Source organism: Ictalurus punctatus, chromosome 29, assembly GCF_001660625.3.
Source record: "Ictalurus punctatus breed USDA103 chromosome 29, Coco_2.0, whole genome shotgun sequence".
Classification (NCBI taxonomy): Eukaryota; Metazoa; Chordata; class Actinopteri; order Siluriformes; family Ictaluridae; genus Ictalurus; species Ictalurus punctatus.
Genome location: NC_030444.2, coordinates 13890187 through 13907686, shown reverse-complemented (window position 1 = coordinate 13907686; position 17500 = coordinate 13890187). Strand labels below are relative to the sequence as shown.

The window sequence follows — 17500 nt, the reverse complement described above, 5'->3', positions numbered from 1 at the left end:
GGCTACAACAAAAATCCTACAACTGACGATATTTAAGAACTGTTCCGCAGAGGGATTTAGCTATAATTACACTTTTTTTTTTTTTAAATAACAAATTCGCAACCCAAGTTGATCTGTCGGATTCGAGCTGCAGCGAAACATTCGATAATTATTTCAAAAACAATTTCGATTGCCGACGCGTTTACCGTCGGACCTCGAGCTTCTCTAGACTCGGCTCGTCGCCAGGCCGCGTCTTCTCCGACGGTCTTGACGATCAGAATATAATCTGACAATCGTCTAACATTCTATTGTCATTCCTGTAACCTCGCTGTCATTTCGATCATTTAAGCTAGCGAACCCCCACTCCCCCCCACTCCCCCACCCCTCCCCCCCACCGCCTTGTTTATCATGTTACCGTGGGTCGTTTGTATCTTATACGCTCTGTACTGTAAAGCACTTTATTTCGATTTAAGCGCTCTGGAGCGCTTTTAATATGGTTTGCTTTGCTGGGTTTGCTTTTATTAAATCAGTTGACATGATTAAAGTCTTACGGAATATTCAACTGATTACAGAATAAGAGTCCATGCATTATTATCTTTTTTTTCACCCCCTTTCTTGTCGTCTCGTCTTCGCCGTCGGCATCATGAATGTAACAACTGGTCGATGTGATCGCAAGAAAAATGTGGAGATCACGAGAAAAACAAGACATAATAATAATAATAATAATGATGATGATGATAATGATGATGCATGGTCTCTTAGAACTGATCCTGGGAACGCAAGCTTTCGGGCCGAGTGTGAAAACCCTCGACGCATGTGGTTAAACCTCAGTGGACAGCTCAATCGCACAGCAAGCACTGGACAAAACAGGGCACAGAACAGAAATTCAACACAAAATCATTGCTTCATTTTGACTGAAGCAATCAAAATGAGATCACAGGATTGACAGCATGAGGGGGAAAGCAACACGATGACTCAGCAATGATTGTGCGAGACCCATTTATGTAACACCGTCCCAGATACCAAGCTCCCAAAATAAAAATATCACACCCTGAATATACAGCCAGGAAATCTAGCAGGTTAGAAGAAATTAATCAGTACGTAGACATGTGTTAGTGCCTTAAATAATCTCCAAAAGACAAGAGCATCATGGGACGTGCTCCACAAGCCTAATTGCTTTATTTAAATATCAAAGTAGATCAGGCCTCAGGTCTTTTTTTTTTTTGTGTCAACAAGCAAATGTAGGCAGAGTTTACAGTATAAATTAGCAGAAAGTTTAAATGATTACAAACAAACGAACAAAAAAAAAAAGTTTTCCATTTTGTGATCCTTATATAATAATCATGGCAGTATGATTATTGTACATATTGACAAAGGATACGCATGCAGACATTCAACAAGTCCAACACAGGGATTGTACATAATCAGAACCAAGACAGGGCGAGAGCGAGGGTGCGGGGGCGGGGGCGGTGACGAGCCAGCAACAAAACACAATAAAAGCCAAATAAACTGATAAGGAAGCGTTCATGCAGGTGCTCGACCATCACCAGACAGGAAGTGAGGCCACGTGGTCCCACGCGTTACACACAGCCGTATTCGTACCACAGCGATTGGCTGTCCTCTGAACTCAAGGGAGCCGATTGGTCGGGATTATTATCGCGGCCCCGCCCGTCTACCTTGCTGTCGTTGGGCTGATTGTGATTGGGATTGGGTTTGGGTTTGAGGGGCGGGCCGCTGATGTTACTAACGAGCGACGTATTGAGTGAGAGGAAAGCCTGGTTCCTGGTGCTGCTGGAAAACGCTGGCTCGCTAAAGATGGAGTCCAGGAAGACTGAATCTACGGTGAAGGAGGGGCCTAAGAACTCCTGCAGAGTGGACAGCTCAGGGTCGTCTGCGTTTGGGACGCGGCCGGTGCAGGGCACGCTGGCCGATTTGGGCAGGGGTTTTGAGTACTCACTGGATGCGGCCTGACTCTTCGAGGGCGACGGATCCACAGAGACGGGCTCGCGTGCGTCCTTGGCCAGCATGTCGTGGACGCTGGAGCGGCGCGTGCTGCCCTCGGCTGTAGAGATGACGCTGCTGGCACGAGGAAGTCCAGCGGAAGAGGACGAGGCGTCCAGGCGCTCGCACACAGAAGTCGCTTTTGCCTGAGCACTCAGGCCTAACCTGGGCTGACTCGGGCCCTTCACCCGAGTGCTCTCTGCCTTACGCAGACTCGGTCGGCCTGCTCGGGACTCGGTGGGCGTGGCCTTCCCGCTGGCAGACCTCAGGATGCCCCGCCCCTTGGTGCGCTCCTTCTGCACGGGATCGGACGCTCTGCACAGACGTGGAGATTCTGCGCTCAGGTTGTCCCGGCTGCCAGACTGGAGGAAGCACAGAGCCGCAAATATATCAGAAATGAAAACGCGTACATTTGGAAATAAGACGTCTATCAGGTGAAGCGTGAGCACCTCGTTGGCGTGAGCGCTGCTCCTCCTCCTCTGGTTGTGTTGAGACGATCTCTGTACCGGGCTGCTCTCGCTCGACCAGACTTCGGCGTCCAGACTGAGGCTGAACTCTCCGCTGCTCTCGCTGTGCGGTCTGCTCACGCTGCCGTTCACCGCACCTGACGCGCAGCACGACAGGAATCAACACACTCGGTGCAAAAGAGTGACACGACCTTACACCACACGGCGATGGAAAAAAAAACACACACACGCAAGTCTAGACCTACCCCAAATGTAGTCAATCAGCCCGAGTGTGTTTTATTTAGTTTTGCATTTCAGCTACGAGGCTAATGTACGGTGGTGCTTGAAAGTTTGTGAACCCTTTAGAGTTTTCTACGTTTCTGTATAAATACGACCAAAAACATCATCGCATTTTCACACGAGTCCTAAAAGTAGATGAAGAGAACCCGATTAAACAAATGAGACATTAATATTATACTTGGTCATTACTTTATTGAGGAAAATGACCCAATGTTACATAGGCATTAAGCCGAGTTTGTTTAACCAGCAGTTCTCCAATGGACGTCCATCATCATCGATCGTCATCCATCACCCGCGTGCGCCGATTCCGCCTCCGAATTGTGGACCGCAGGGCCAAAATGACACCAAACGCACGATAAAGGTGATGATCCTGGTTTTCCAAGATGCCGTTCTAGTGTTTAGCTACATTGCGGTGTTTGAGTCATGTTTATAGACATAACCCTTATCAGGAAGTGTGAGTGATGTCACTTAGGAACTGCAGACTAAGCACGTCTTGGCTGATCGACTACATCACGAGTGGATTTTTCACCAGAATATGTTGAAGACGCCCAAAGGAAAAATACGCGAGCGTTTCCCATGAAACCGAATCCATCGAACACCAAGTTCTGAAATAAACGCCAAAGTGCACTAGGACTCTTCTTCGCAGCCATGGCGGCAGATTGACCGCGCAACCATATTTACCCACTGACAAAAAGGAGAACCCTTTTAGCGAGTACCCACTGATGGAGGATCTTAAAGAAGGTGAAAGGAAGAAGATGATAGATGAAGAACCCCAGTGAAGAGAGGAGCGTGAACATGGTGTCAGCACCGGTCCGTTCTTCCAGAGTAGCACGATACGATACGATACGATACGAAGAGGGTTTGTACATGCACGTGACGGACTTACTACAGATTTTACAGGCGACTCTGCACCTGGAGGATGGAGCAGGATCTTGGGAAGAGAGCTGCAGTCCTGTCCAGTTACACACAAACAGCTCACTGTCACAACACACACACACTCATCATCGCTAATTCCCGTCTCAGCTCCACGTGTCAAAACCGGGCACACGCATGCCGCTCACGGATCATTTGCCCTGCTCGGTTTGTCTGTAGCTAATTTTATAATCAACACAAAAGTAATGGAAAGAAAAAGAAGAAAAAAAAAAAAAAAAGGACGTGTCCTACTCCAGTCAGTCTCCCAGACACACACTCCTTTACCTTGGCTTCGAACTGCACTCTGCTCGTCTGAAGAGGTGGGAGTGACGTCCTCGCAGGAGACGTTATCTGCAAAATAGAAAACGCTTTATCGAAAATATGATTAGTAAATAAAATTCATTTAAAAAAAAAAAAACAACAACATTTCATGGATTTGTTTATTACTCGAATCCGTTCATTTTTAAGTGGGGGGGGGGGGGGGGGGGGTGGGGGGGGGTATTTGGTAATTTGAACAGGATGATCGGTGTAAATTGTTATTATTTTGTCTTCTAGGAAACATGTAAATATCTTCTCTTTAGACAAAATATGCAATATTATATGATCCTTCTTTTTTTTCCCCCCCATTAAGGTATATAAACTTAACTGATTTAATCGAATAAATGGATCTACAATACACAAGCACAGATCCCAGTGATCAACACCGACGACTCCACAAACAGTAGCTCTGACCTCAAAATGGAGTAAAGCACAAAAACAGAGAGAAAAACCCGGGACAACGGAACAAACCCCACGCGTTAGGACAAAGACAGAAGACGTCCTCGGGAGCTCAAACCTTTGCTCTTGAGTTTGTGCTTGTTGCTGAGGGTGGTGTAGTTGATGGCTGTGGTGGAGTACGCGAGCTCCTTCATTCGCTGAGTCCCACCTGCACACACCGGGTCTTCAGGAGCCTCCAGGTGATCTGTACTGCCACTCCACTGCCCGGCACCGGCCAGCGCCATGGACTGCAGAAGATCGTTCATGGCTGAGATGGAAACAGAAGCGTCATCAGCGTGTGCTGTAAGGAACCGGCGACCTTCTCGGCATGGACAGAGAAGGCATGCAGCGCTACATCGACACCGTGTTGACGTGACATGCTCGGAGCGGAAACGAAGCCTCAGATGGATGGATTGAAAAGAGAAAAATTGAAAATAGAAACACTCATACAGTCAAGGCGGGGGAAAAAAAGAAAAGAAAAAAAAAGAGCAAAGCGTGAAACAGCACCGTTTCAATTCCATCATGGCGGCTGGTGGTGAAGTAAAGGGCGGTGTTGTGTCCATGCCGTCGATGCGGTGAGCACGGAGTTTCGGACGCTTACACCACGAGCGGAAATGAGGTCGGAGTCTAATTATCTAACGACGGCGACGCACTTAACCACAAAGACTATCACTCTGAGCACAGCAAGGCGTTCATCTAAGAATAAATAGAAATGCTGAACACATGAGAACAGACAGAGGTACTCAGGATGGTGTGATCAAGCTAAAGGAGAGAAACGAAAAGTCTAAAACACAGACAGGGACGGCGGGAGGGACGGCGGGAGGGACGACGGGAGGGAGGATAAGAGGGACGACAAGAGGGACACGGGAGGGACGGCGGGAGGGACGACAAGAGGGACACGGGAGGGACGACGGGAGGGACGACAAGAGGGACACGGGAGGGACGGCGGGAGGGACGACAAGAGGGACACGGGAGGGACGACGGGAGGGAACGAAGGGAGGGACGACAAGAGGGACGGCGGGAGCGACGACAAGAGGGACGACAAGAGGGACGGCGGCAGGGACAACGAGATGGACGGGGGGAGGGACGGCGGGAGGGACAACGAGATGGACGGCGGGAGGGACGGCGGGAGGGACAACGAGATGGACGGCGGGAGGGACGGCGGGAGGGATGACGGGAGTCAGTGATCTCGGGACTCTTACACATGGAGCGCCGGTAGATAGCCTTCACTTTGTCTTTGTCCTTGGACCTGTTCCTCATAAAGGGCAGCTTTTTCAGTGCTGAGACAGAGGAGGAACGACGGAGGTGGACAGAGGAGGGAGAGAACATAGTGATGTTAACACACACACACACACACACACACACACATTTATATTCCATAGAGTACAAACACACACACACACAAACACACACAGCGCATTCTGACACAATTACACATGTGAGACGGCAAAGACGAGGATTTCTGAAGAGTCACTGCGAGATAGCAAAACTGAACAAAAAACCAAACAACAACAACAACAACAACAACAAAAACAACAACAACACACCACACACCACACACAAAGATGATTATTAAAGGGTGCAATTCAGGTAGTGGGTCACTGGACGTTATAGTTATTTCTGTCCTGCTTATTAACGGCATTAATGACCTTTATGTTGCACTGCACCTTTTAATAGAAATGTGCTATAATGGTGATGACACGCCCTGAGAGGACGCTTCTGCTAAAACCCCTGCTAAAGCATACCATTGGAGGAACCTTGCACATTGCTGTGCTGTGCTCTCCTCCCTTTCAGCACAGAGAGAGAGAGAGAGAGAGAGAGAAGAAAACAAACAAACAAACAAACAAACAAACAGGCAAATCAAGTGAAACCAAAAGTGAGCGGCATCCGTCACACAGCAAATCCAAACGTCTCGAGCAAACACGCACATCAAGACCTAGCTAGCAGCTTCTAGGAAATGCTCCGAGAGGAAAGACGGAACGTTCTGGAAACTCAGAAATACAGACACCTGGGAATCTTCACAGCTTTTCTTTTCAAAGAATGAAAAGGTATTAAAACGTGGTGCGACAGTTACTAAGAGACCCGAAGCGCAGGACTATTTTCAGGTCACGCTTGTGAGGAAAAGCAGACAATTAGGTACAAGCGCCGCTCAAATGAAACTCGAGCGCCGCGTGTACGGGGAGGTGGATCAGCCGGAGCGCTGTAGGAAAGCTCGTACTCACTGCCGCTCCTCTTTTGACTCAGAGGGTCGTCGAGCGACCCGGAGCCCATGGACGAGCTGTCCTGACTGTCCTGAGGAGCCACCAGGAAGCCGTCGCTCGACTCGGAGCGGCAGGGCGTGAGGGTGAGGGAACGCATTCGCTCTCGACTCTTTGGCTTGATCAGTTTCTTCATCTTCAGCGTGATCCAGTTGCCCCTTCTGTCAGAGAAGAGCACAGAGCCTCGTCAATCCTCAAAGCAAAGAAAACCATCATTATTAGGAACCAACGTCCAGAAACACAAACCTCCTGGGGGGTGAGGGGTCGTAGAATTTGTACTGATCCATGATCTTCTCCTCCAACTTCTCCTTCTGTCTCCTCAACTCGTTGAGTTTGTCTCTGGAACAGAGGGGGGAAAAAAAGGAGGTTGAATTCTGGATTCGTCAGAAGGCGTCGATGAATTTTCTGACACACGGGGTTATCTTAATGTCGTTTCCATAGTAACAGCTCATTCACAGGGGCTGTCGATGTAGACGCTTCAACGTGCGTAGAATGAACGGTTATAGGAGGACACAATTAGACCTTCCATTAACACTGAACGCAACCGTAAACGGATAAAAATAAATAAATAAATAAATAATCCGTTACCGTGACGTGCCATTCTAATAAAATGAAAATTGGAACCGGTGGCAAATTTACTGTGGTCTAAGACGAATTAAAACACTTCGGGACAAGTAACCCATTGATTATTTTCCTATAACAGCATCCTCGTGTAGAAGTAGCTCCATAAGGAGCAGCGATGACCCACATGTACTGTCTCTGCTCGACGTGGAAGAGGTCTTTACTCTCCATGGTCTGCTCCAGCAGGGTTCGGTTCTGCAGCATCAGGGTCTGGATCTGGTCCAGCAGGTGTCGGTTCTCCTCCTCCAGATTCCCTTTCAGCTGGCTCAGCAACTACACACAGAGCAAATAAGGTTTTGGGTCGGACGAGAAGAGACAAGGTGCAGCAACACCACCGTCACCGTGCGTTTTTCCGTAAATGTTACGTTCCTAAACATCAAGTAGCACAGATGCGTACTTTCCTAAGACAGCTCGGACAAAACACACTCAATATACGTTTCTAATTTAGAAAAAAAAATCTTCGCACAATGGTCTCCATACACACGATTGGATATACGGTCCCCTCCGAAAGTATTGGAACGGCGAGGCCAGAGACACCGTGGTTTGAGATGAGACGATGGAGACGAGACGAGAGTTTAGGGTTACAGATTGTATTTCCTGGTGTTTACATCTAAACAACTCAAAACAGACACTTTTGTATCAGATTACTCAATTTATCGGTGAGCAAAAGTATCGGAACAGAGAAGTCTTAATAACAATGGCATAACTGCATCAAGCCTGTGACTTGCTGACATCACCGAACAGTTGGTTTCTTCTTTTCTGATGCTTTTCCAGGCTTTTACGGTTAAGAGTTTCTCCCTTCAGTCTCCTCTTCAGGAGCTGAAATGCTGCTCAGTTGGGTGAGTGACTCGGCCAGTCTAAAACCTCCCACATTCCCCCCCCTGATAAAGTCCATTACTGAGTCGGCGGTATGTTTCGGGATCATTATCCTTCTGTATCATGAAGTTCCTCCCGATTAATTTAGATGTGTTTCTCTGTAAATTGCCGCACGATGTTCCTGTAAACTTCGGAATTCATTCACGGCATTCCAAACGGTTGTATCGGCTATTCCCGGTGTTTACGCGATGCCCGTGATTGATTTTCTCTCTTTTCGCAGCTTCAAAATGACTTGCTCTATGATCTTCATGTTGGTTTATCCTTTGTAACAAAAAAAAAAAAAAAATGCAGTCTTCACAGGTGAAACTGAAGGCTAAATCCGAGAGTAGATGTTCAGAGCTGTTTATCGTTTAAACAGTCGATCTAACGCGACACGCCCGTCAGTCTTGACACGTTCCGACACGCTTTTTGGTCGCCTACAGATTGGGCGATACAAGACGTGCTACGCGCTACATCGTTTAACACGTCTACATATACACACACCAGGAAATAAAATAAAAAATTCGAACCTCTCGTCTCATGTTCATCGTTCGATCTCAAACTCGACATGTATTCAGTCGACAGCAAAAAAACATGAATCGGCCTTGCCGTTCCGATATTTTCGGAGGAGACTGTATAACAAAAACAAAATGAGCACAGACCCTAATTTTTTTTTTGTGTAGAATGATTTTTTTGAGTACAGATTTTCCATAAAATATTTATCAAGAGAACGCGGTCGCTAGGAAAGGTGGTGTGCTGAGCAAACAAACAAACAAACAAACAAACAAACAAACAAGTACGCAGTGCTGCTTTGCCAAAAACAGACAGTTGTCTGGTTTAGTTACGGTCAGCAAGACCATGTTCTTCGGTCCGTTTGAAAGCCGTAGCGTGTGATGATAAAGTTACGAGCATGCTAGCAGTGCTAGGAAGTCTTTTTCTGGTTAAAAAGACTGAAACACGACACGTTCCCAGTACGGCGTGATTTATGGGGAGACCAGAAGCAGAAGGAAGCAAAATACAGCCCAGATTTTATGGAGTTGAAGCTGCACACGAAAGAGGAGGAGAACCACTGGGGTAAGGAAGGGTTAGAAGGTAACAGACGGAAACGCGGTGAGGTAATCATACACTATGAACTATAACACAGTCTCATGTGTCCATGCTGGAGGCTGTGATGAGCTCCTGCATTCCTGAGGACGAGACTCAACCTCCCTCGGGGAGAAATAAATCACGCCGCGAGACAAAGAGACGTCTCTCTGCCGTACAGCCGGCTTCAATTCGACATTCAAGCAGCAGACTAACGGCGTCACGACGACGGACTTTCTCTCAGGGGTGTCGGCCGTGAAATCGGAGACGCCCGTTAGAAAGTGAAAACGGCCGCGGGGAATCGTCCGAGCGTGCGCGGACGCACGCGGGAACGTACCTCGCACTGGTTGGTGAGTTTGGTGGAGGTGATATCCAGCTGTTGGTACTGCTCCTTCAGCTTGGAGAACTCGGCCTCCAGGCGCGTCTGCTCCAGTTTCGCGGCGTTCAGCTGGCTCTTCAGGTTCTTGTGGTCGGCCTGCAGGCCCTCGTTATCTTTCAGCAGCTGCTGGTATGTGGTGTTCAACCTCGAGGAAGAAAGAACGGAGGAAAAATAAGATGCGTCACAAACCTTGGCATGAGAGCAGGGAGCGTACTAACCACCTCTATTTGATCATATATAAAAGAAATGACCTTGATAAAATTCCACAAGTTCTAGCCACATGGTGTCTAGCGGTCACATGATCATTTTTCACTAGAATTCCACAGCTTAATGTAATCGATAAAAATTCGGGTCCTTTCTCAGATAGATTTCTGATTTAAAAAGCAGATCCCACACATAACTGACGCGATGTTATTAAAGGTTTTACGCATAATTAGCCGCGTTGTTTTCCTTTTAGAAAAATAAATAAATAAATAAAAAAAAAACGCGAGCCGCTGTAACTGAAGGGCTGGCGCTGACGGAATTCACCCACTTGTCGTTTTCTTCCTTCAGTTTATGATACTCGGCCGCTGTGGCCTGGTGCCTCTGGTTCTCCGACAGCATCTTCTCCTGCTCGGCCTTCAAAACCTTCTCCAGCTCCTCCAGCTGTGCCTTCTGCTTCAGCAGCTGGTTATACCTGCGCACACCACACAGGAGGTTCGTAGAAGGACGTATAACAATGTCCTTCAGGTGATCCAAATACTTTGGGACATATTTCTATATGTTGTGTATTATTTGATGCAATAAACAGAGAAAAACAGTATATTTTCTCTATAATCCTCTCTCCGGTGTTCTCACCTGTCCTCCAGGTCTCGGTGCTGCACTTCCAGGCTCTTGTGTGCGCTCTTCAGACCCCCGTGTTTGCCGATCAGGGCCTCGTACTCGGCCGCCTGGCGCTCGTGCAGAGCCGCGAGCTTCTCGTGATCCCTCAGTAGCAGCTCGTAGGTGGATCGGAGGTCCTCGCGCTCCCGTACGGCGCCGTCTCGCTCGCTTTCGGCGCTGCACTGCTGACTCTGTAGCTGAGCGTTCTGGCCGACGAGCGCCGCGCTCTGAGAGTTCAGTGTCGAGTTCTCCACCTGAGAAGAGGTCAGAAGAAAAAACAAAAAACGTCAAGATGTGTCTGCTAACAGATCTCTAAAGGCTCAGGGGTCGAACAGGGACTGGAACCTAAACGCTGACACGGAACCTGAAACCCAACGGCTGACCACGGACATTAGCGTTCTTAGCCGATCTATTGCTGGATTATATATACACACACACACACACACACACACACACACACACAAACACAGGATAAACACACACACACTTGCTCAAAATTGGCATCAGGACCTACTGGTACTTGAGGGCGGAGCTAGCAGCACTGTTTGCTGCTGATTGGTTACACAAACACTGAGTTTTTAGCGACAGAAATATTCAGTGAATCGTCCCGTAACAACAAATTCTTTGGTAAAAATTCTTTGAAAACAACAACAACAACAACAACAACAACAACAACAACAACAAAAATCACAGTAAATTATTCTGTATCTACTATCAGTGAAATGAATATAAATCTGGTCCAGGAACCCCGAGCCTGCTGTAGGTCAAACCATCTGTGACTTAATCTGATTTATTTTTATTTTTTTTATAATTAAAAAAAAAAAAGAGCAGCTTTTATTCGTGCGAGGACCTCGGAAACGATCCGTCCACACATCTGGAGCTGAGGCCAGGGTTTCGACTGACCCACATCAGACTTAATCTGCTGTCTGATCTCAATCCTGTAGAAACCATGCCAGGTCCTCTTCATTTTAAATCCGTTCTACATTTCTAGGTTTAATCCAAGCGGTTATTTCACAAAGCCCAGTTTTACACATTCCCACACAACTCGGATTTATTCTCTGAAGGGTTTAATGAAGGGTTTATTTATTTATTTATCGAATGTCGATATCATGCACATTTTGGGGATAATTCAGATTATTATATTTCTGATTAAAAATATATACATATTCACATAATCCTACATAGAATACACATATGGTTAAATTCATCATTTTAAAGCGAGTTTTTTTTTATTTTATTAATATATAACAGATTGGATGGATTTACTTCCAAAGGTCCAATATACATAATAAAAAAGTATTTGAAGAAAAACCTCCAGAGTGTATGCGTCGTGTTTGGGTTGGATTAGAACAGAGAGACATGGCAACGTGGCTGTAGTGTTTAGTGACCTGTAGTTTAGCGTTCTGAGTCTGCAGCGTGGTGTTGTTCTCCTGCAGCGAGGCGGCCTGTCTCTGCAGAGCGAGGATCTGAGCCTGGAGGTTACTGCTCTGAGTCTCCAGCTGCTTCAGCTGCGTACGCAGCGCCTGCTTCTCCGCCTGAAGAGTGGCATTCTGGGAAAACACACGAAATCGCCCGTGTTTACATGCTTTGAAACGATCCCTACTTTAAAGGAAGCGCTCGGACATGGTGTTCGTTATTTAGCCGATAAATCCCTCGGTAGGGTGCGTTATAATATTATGGACAGATATATTAACAGTGACGTCTCTTGCAGATCCACTCCCCCGTAACGCATGGCGTCTCCAAGGTCCTTATTGGTTTTATTGAAGCCCGCATAACGCGAGGTGAGCTCAAAAATCACTGACCGCACCTTTAATTTCATCAACAGGATGTACGCTGTATGTATCAGTGCTCCAGCAGTAGTCACTTACGTTCCTCTCCACCTCTATGAGTCGGTCTTTGACCTTCAGCAGCTCTCGAGTGGCCTCGTGACTCTCCTTCTCCCACTTGCTGGTGCTCTGCGAGCCTTCCCCTCCTCTCGAGGGCGAGCTGTGCACCATGCGCTCTTCCTCCTCCCTCTGACGAAGAGCTTCGTAGTTCTTCTTCACCTGAAGGAAGTGGAGAAGGTTCAGGTCGGACTCACCACACAAAGAATCGGATTCATCACTGAAATGAACGACAGATCGGCATGAAACTGTATTTGATGTGTGTTTGAAGTGACAGTTGAGGAGTCCGCACTGTTTTGAGTTCCTGCCGGAGCTGCTGGTTAAGGTTGGAGGACTCCTGCAGTCTGGCCTCCAGGGCGGCGATCTTCTCCTCTTTAATCTCCAGCGAGGACTTCAATGTGGACTCCAGCTTCGACTCCAGGAGCTTGAACCTGAAAGACACAACAGAGAGATTTCCTGTTTTTTTTTACTGTACGTGAAAAGAAACTTCGTCACAATTACGTTTTTTTCAGGCTCCGCCCTCTTTTCCCGTGCACATACTGACGGTACGCGACGAGGATCGCCGTGAGCCGTATTTATAGATTATTAAAGCGTAATTATGTGACGCTCTGGGATGTGAGTGACGAGCGTGCCTCCATCGTGATCAATACTGACCGAAGAGAACGACTGAAGCCTCGTACCAGATCGTCTCTGATTGGCTGACGCACGGTCATGTCAGAGTACGTGATCTTCTTAATAAGGTGACGGCGCTCGGCATCGTTAACGCCGCGTTCTCGTTGGAGCGTTTTTGACGGATACCGAAACTGCGAGCCGGCGCGAGTCGTACGAAGAAAACATCGCGAGAGCCGCGCCGTTTAGAAACCACTTCCTGTTTAACGCTAATCAGTGTGAAATCCCGTAGGAGATTCGAAGTCACAGGAACCCAATCGTGGTGAAAATCTTGGAAATGCTTATGAGTGTGTGTATCGTGCACTTGTTCACCAGGTGTGTGTGTGTGTGTGTGTGTGTGTGTCACCTCGCAGCAGAGCACTGTTCATCGTGCAGCAGCCCTTCTTTATTCAGCCCCATCTTCTCCAGCTCGTGAGTCAGTTTTTCCAGATCGTTGTTTGTCTGCTGACTCTTTAGTTTCTCGCTCACCAGCTCCTGAATCACAGAACGGCATCACGGGATAAATACGAGGTCATCCTCCAGCAGAAATCATGGCATCAGAGTTAAAAGAAGGATAGAAATGCACGTTTTTTTCCCCCCAGCACACCACATACCTCTCTCAGCGTGACCAGTGTCTTCTTGTCGATCGTGGCCTGCTTCACCAGCTCCTTGTTGTCCCTCTCGAGATCTTTGACGCGGTTATAGGAGTCGCTCAGGGTGCTCACTTCCTTGCTCAGCGCGCGGTTTTCCTTCTCCAGCTGCGATATTCTCTGACTGTCCTCATCCAGTTTGGAGTCTCTGATCTCAGCCTGCTGCCTCAGCCGCTTGTTCTCCTTCTCCAGCTGCTTCTTGTCTTTCTCCAGCTGCGAGCTCTCCTGCTCCAGCACTTTGTTCTCCTGTTCCAGCTGCTCCAGACGCTTGCTGGAGATCTTCAGCTCTTCCAGGTTCCTCTGCAGGCTCTGGTTCTCGCTCTCCAGGTCCCGGAGCTCTCCTTCCAGCTGTTGGATTTTACGCCCGCTGTTCTCCAGGGCCTTCTGGAGCCGCTGGTTCTCCGAGTCCAGACCTTGGTAGCTGAGCTCCAGGCGTTCGGTTTTCTTGGACGAAGCTTTTAGCAGCTCTAGGTTTCTCTGCATCTGATTCTTCTCGCTCTCCAGCTCTCGGTTCTCCTGCTCCAGACGAGCGGCTTTGGCTCCTGCGGACCTCAGAGTCTCGGCCGTACGCCGCAGTTCCAGGTTCTCCTCGTCCAGCTGGGCGTTCTCCTTCTCTAATGCCTCCAACTGCAGGGACGCGTTCCTCAGTCCATCGATCTTCTTCTTCAACCTTCTGCTCTCCGCCTCCAGCTCAGCGTTCTCCCTTTCCAAGGCGTCCACCTTCTCACAGGTGATCCCAAGGCTCGCCACACGTTTCTGCAGACCCTCGTTCTCACGCTCCAGGCGCTGGACCTCCGTCTCGAGCTCCTCCGCCTTCTCGCCTTTCTCCTTGTAGCACTCCAGGTCTTTGCGGAGCTGCTTGCGCTCGAACTCGAGCTTGTTCAGCTTGCCGCTGGTCTCTTTGATGGACTCGTGGAGGACGCGGTTCTCCTTCTCGACATCTTTGACCCTGGCTTCGGCGCTGACCTGAGAGCGCTGCCTGAGGGACGTGACGGTCCGGTTCAAGTGCTCGTTCTCCTGCTCCAACCCCTTCACCTGAGCATTAATAACCAGATTCGGAAAAAGAAAACAGCGTTCACATTCTTTAAGGAAATACTTTCACGGGATTTATTTATTTATTTTTTTCCCCAATTGCTCCTCATGCTATCCAAAATGAACATCAAAGAGCCGGGTGGAATTTCAAGGAACGTACAGTACAGTACAGTAAATAAATTCCAAAATCACACAGGAATCAAACAGGAATTCCAGCTATGCTAGCTCCTTCGCTAGGTCTCATTTGCAAAGAAATCTAGTCGGAGCCTTTTGGAAACCCAAAAGTCAAATAACCTCACGCGTTCATCTGGCCGTCTTCCTGCGATTGTGATAGGAACTAGATATATTGTATACACACGCTGTATATGAAATACTACCTGTGAGGAAAATCTCACGTCCGTGCGTACCTGTCTCTCCGAGTTCTCCCTCAGAGTCTCCAGGGTTTTCTGCAGCTGAGCTTTCTCCTTCATCAGGTCTGAGCTCAGGTTCTCGGCACTGCGCAGACTCTCCCTGTCAGACTGCGCCTCGCTCTCCAGCTGTTCCAGCTGCACGGACACGCACACGGAGACACTGTCACTAACACGGAGAGCCTTTTGTGTTACTCACATCTGCAGACAGGAGCGCAGCTGTGGGCTTACAGATTTCAGCCCTTCTTTCGAATAAAGAGGGGGTGAATCCGACAGGGATAATTAACACCTTTGCACCCTTTTCGCGCGCGCTCGTTTGTTCGGGACGGGACAGGGAGTGGCTGAGCGTGTCTGCGTTGTCACTCGGGCACAGAAACACTTAAACACGGCTCATTTTGGCCCTTTAAATAAACTTCGAACGCGTAATTACACGGCATCGTGCGACTGGATGGAGCGAGATCGCGTCACGCGTGTACGATCTCTGCGCGGTACTGTGAAAGCACGTTTTATTCTTTCTCTTCTACGCTCCGTTAAGCACCATGACTCATCTAACCTTCTGGCTGAGTCTCAGGTTCTCCTTTTCAGCCTTGAGGAGGCGTGCGCCGGCCTCGCCGCGACCCTTCAGCTCCTCCACGGTCTTCAGCAGCGCCTGGTTCTCCATCTCCAGCTTCAGGAGGCGGCTGGAGGCCAGCTCATTGACCTCGTGGCCCAGAGACTTCTGAGGAACTGTAGGGAAGAAAAAACAACAACAACAACAACAACAACAACAAGTATTAAAAACCGCTGAGTTTAATATCAAGCCAACATCGGCGTCCACGAAACTCCTCACTTACGTTACCGAGAAACCGTAAGACGTCAAATTCCGTCCTGAGGATGCCGGAAAACTTACCGACACTCACTGTCCTATTTATATACAGTACATGTGTGCAGCGGCAGTTCTCCAGCACTACATTTAAAAATGAATGAATACATAAATACATAAATAAATAAATGAATAAAGGACGTGGCGGAGGTCGTGATTAACCGGCCGCATTCTCGTACCCTCGGCGACTTCGGGTGTGGTTTTGGAAAGCTGCTCCAGCTCCCATCCGAGGTGCAGGGACTCGTCCATGCTCTGCTTCTGAGCCATCTCCAGCGCCAGGTTCTCCTCCAGCAGCTCCTCTATACGCTTCCTGTCCATGTCTCGCTCCTAACACGAACACAAAAGCATTCCCATTCAAAGCGAACCCTTTCCTTTAGAGCGGTCATAACATAGCCTTGACCTCGTTAACCTCGTACCATCTCCATGTCGTGGATTTTGGCTTTGAACTGCAGATTCTCCTTCTCGAGCTCGTGCAGTTTGTCCGAGCGAGCCCTGGAGCCTTCTAGCTGGTCCTCCAACATGCTCTTGGTCTCCAGCAGGATCTGATTGTCCTCTTTAAGCTCCTGCGTGGCGTATTATGCGCGTGTTAAGGATTTCAGACGCCGCAGACGGTGTAAACGAATCGTGGTGTTTATCGTACCTCGACCCGGGCTTTGTAAAACTCGATGTCGTGGAGCCTCTCTTTATAACGGCCCACTTCGCTCTCCAGCTTGTCCACTCGGATGGCCTTCTCTCTCAGAGCGTCCAGCTCGTCGCGGTAGGCCCGCGCCGAGCGCGCGTCTGACAGCAACTGGAGGTTCTGAATGCGACACACACACACTCAGACACTGCCTCACGTCCTGCGTAGTACGGTTAGCGCGAGCACAAAGCTGCACGGCGAAAACATTTCACAAATTCTGTTTCCTTAGAACTGGGTTAATTCTCGCTCGTCACAAATTTCAAGTATATCCATGAACCCATTAGCATCGTTTGGTCTCTCGATTTTCTCAGCAGACGTTTGCGAATTGACGGCCTGCCTGCATTTTAAACGATTTGCTACACACGTCTACCGCAAATCTTCGAAACCCTGGGCAAAAAAAAAAAAAAAAAAATAGCTGCTACTTCGACCGAGAAAAATATCACTCACAGGGCACGGGAGAGAGAGACCGTCTCACTGGATTAACGACCGTATCGCATGCAGCTGTACTGAACGTTCGTGAGATTGACATTATCGCGTCTTATATTTACTAAAGCCAGCGCGAGAAAAGGAACGCTCCGTGCTCTTTGGTGTACGATAAGCTTTGCGCTCGTGAAAATACTACGTGATCGAGGTCGGACGTAGCAGTCGGGATGCGAGACGCTCTTTCCGTCCAGACTGCCCGGAGTTTCATCAGCGAGTCATCAAATCATCGTTACGCGTGTAAATTTAAAGAATTACGGGTTTAAACCTCATTATCGACAGACGGCCAGCGGATATGAAATTGTGTTCGAGTCCCCGTACAGTCGGGAAGGTATAGCTATCCATCGTCCAGTCGATCGTGCACTCATTCGCAGAAATATTACAACGTTTAAACGCAGTAGGCCGAGA

General features: G+C 48.4%; 1 protein-coding gene and 1 long non-coding RNA gene across 8 annotated transcripts in view; one reads left to right on the top strand and one right to left on the bottom strand.

Moving 5' to 3' along the window:
- Positions 1-17500, bottom strand: part of ccdc88ab (coiled-coil domain containing 88Ab) — a 53583-nt gene that overhangs the window by 3097 nt on the left and 32986 nt on the right. For 2 of the 7 annotated variants that reach the window (XM_017461200.3, XM_053677662.1), the window contains 22 exons: positions 16574-16732; positions 16350-16496; positions 16113-16260; positions 15625-15797; positions 15072-15209; positions 13597-14667; positions 13350-13477; positions 12627-12765; positions 12320-12496; positions 11840-12001; positions 10428-10705; positions 10123-10266; positions 9549-9735; positions 7401-7546; positions 6899-6991; positions 6617-6813; positions 5597-5674; positions 4474-4662; positions 3924-3989; positions 3613-3678; positions 2430-2584; positions 1137-2342 (listed from right to left, as the gene is read on the bottom strand). In XM_017461200.3, the coding sequence (XP_017316689.1) occupies positions 1560-2342; positions 2430-2584; positions 3613-3678; positions 3924-3989; positions 4474-4662; positions 5597-5674; positions 6617-6813; positions 6899-6991; positions 7401-7546; positions 9549-9735; positions 10123-10266; positions 10428-10705; positions 11840-12001; positions 12320-12496; positions 12627-12765; positions 13350-13477; positions 13597-14667; positions 15072-15209; positions 15625-15797; positions 16113-16260; positions 16350-16496; positions 16574-16732 (4824 nt within the window). In that variant the 3' untranslated portion in view covers positions 1137-1559. Of the gene's footprint in view, positions 1-1136; positions 2343-2429; positions 2585-3612; positions 3679-3923; positions 3990-4473; positions 4663-5596; positions 5675-6616; positions 6814-6898; positions 6992-7400; positions 7547-9548; positions 9736-10122; positions 10267-10427; positions 10706-11839; positions 12002-12319; positions 12497-12626; positions 12766-13349; positions 13478-13596; positions 14668-15071; positions 15210-15624; positions 15798-16112; positions 16261-16349; positions 16497-16573; positions 16733-17500 lie in introns of those variants that run through there. The other 5 variants (XM_053677665.1, XM_017461204.3, XM_053677663.1 and 2 more) reach the window with 5 other exon arrangements.
- LOC124626550 (uncharacterized) lies at positions 10150-11762 on the top strand. Its single transcript, XR_006981415.2, has 2 exons — positions 10150-10286; positions 10439-11762. It is a non-coding gene; the product is annotated as an uncharacterized LOC124626550 (long non-coding RNA).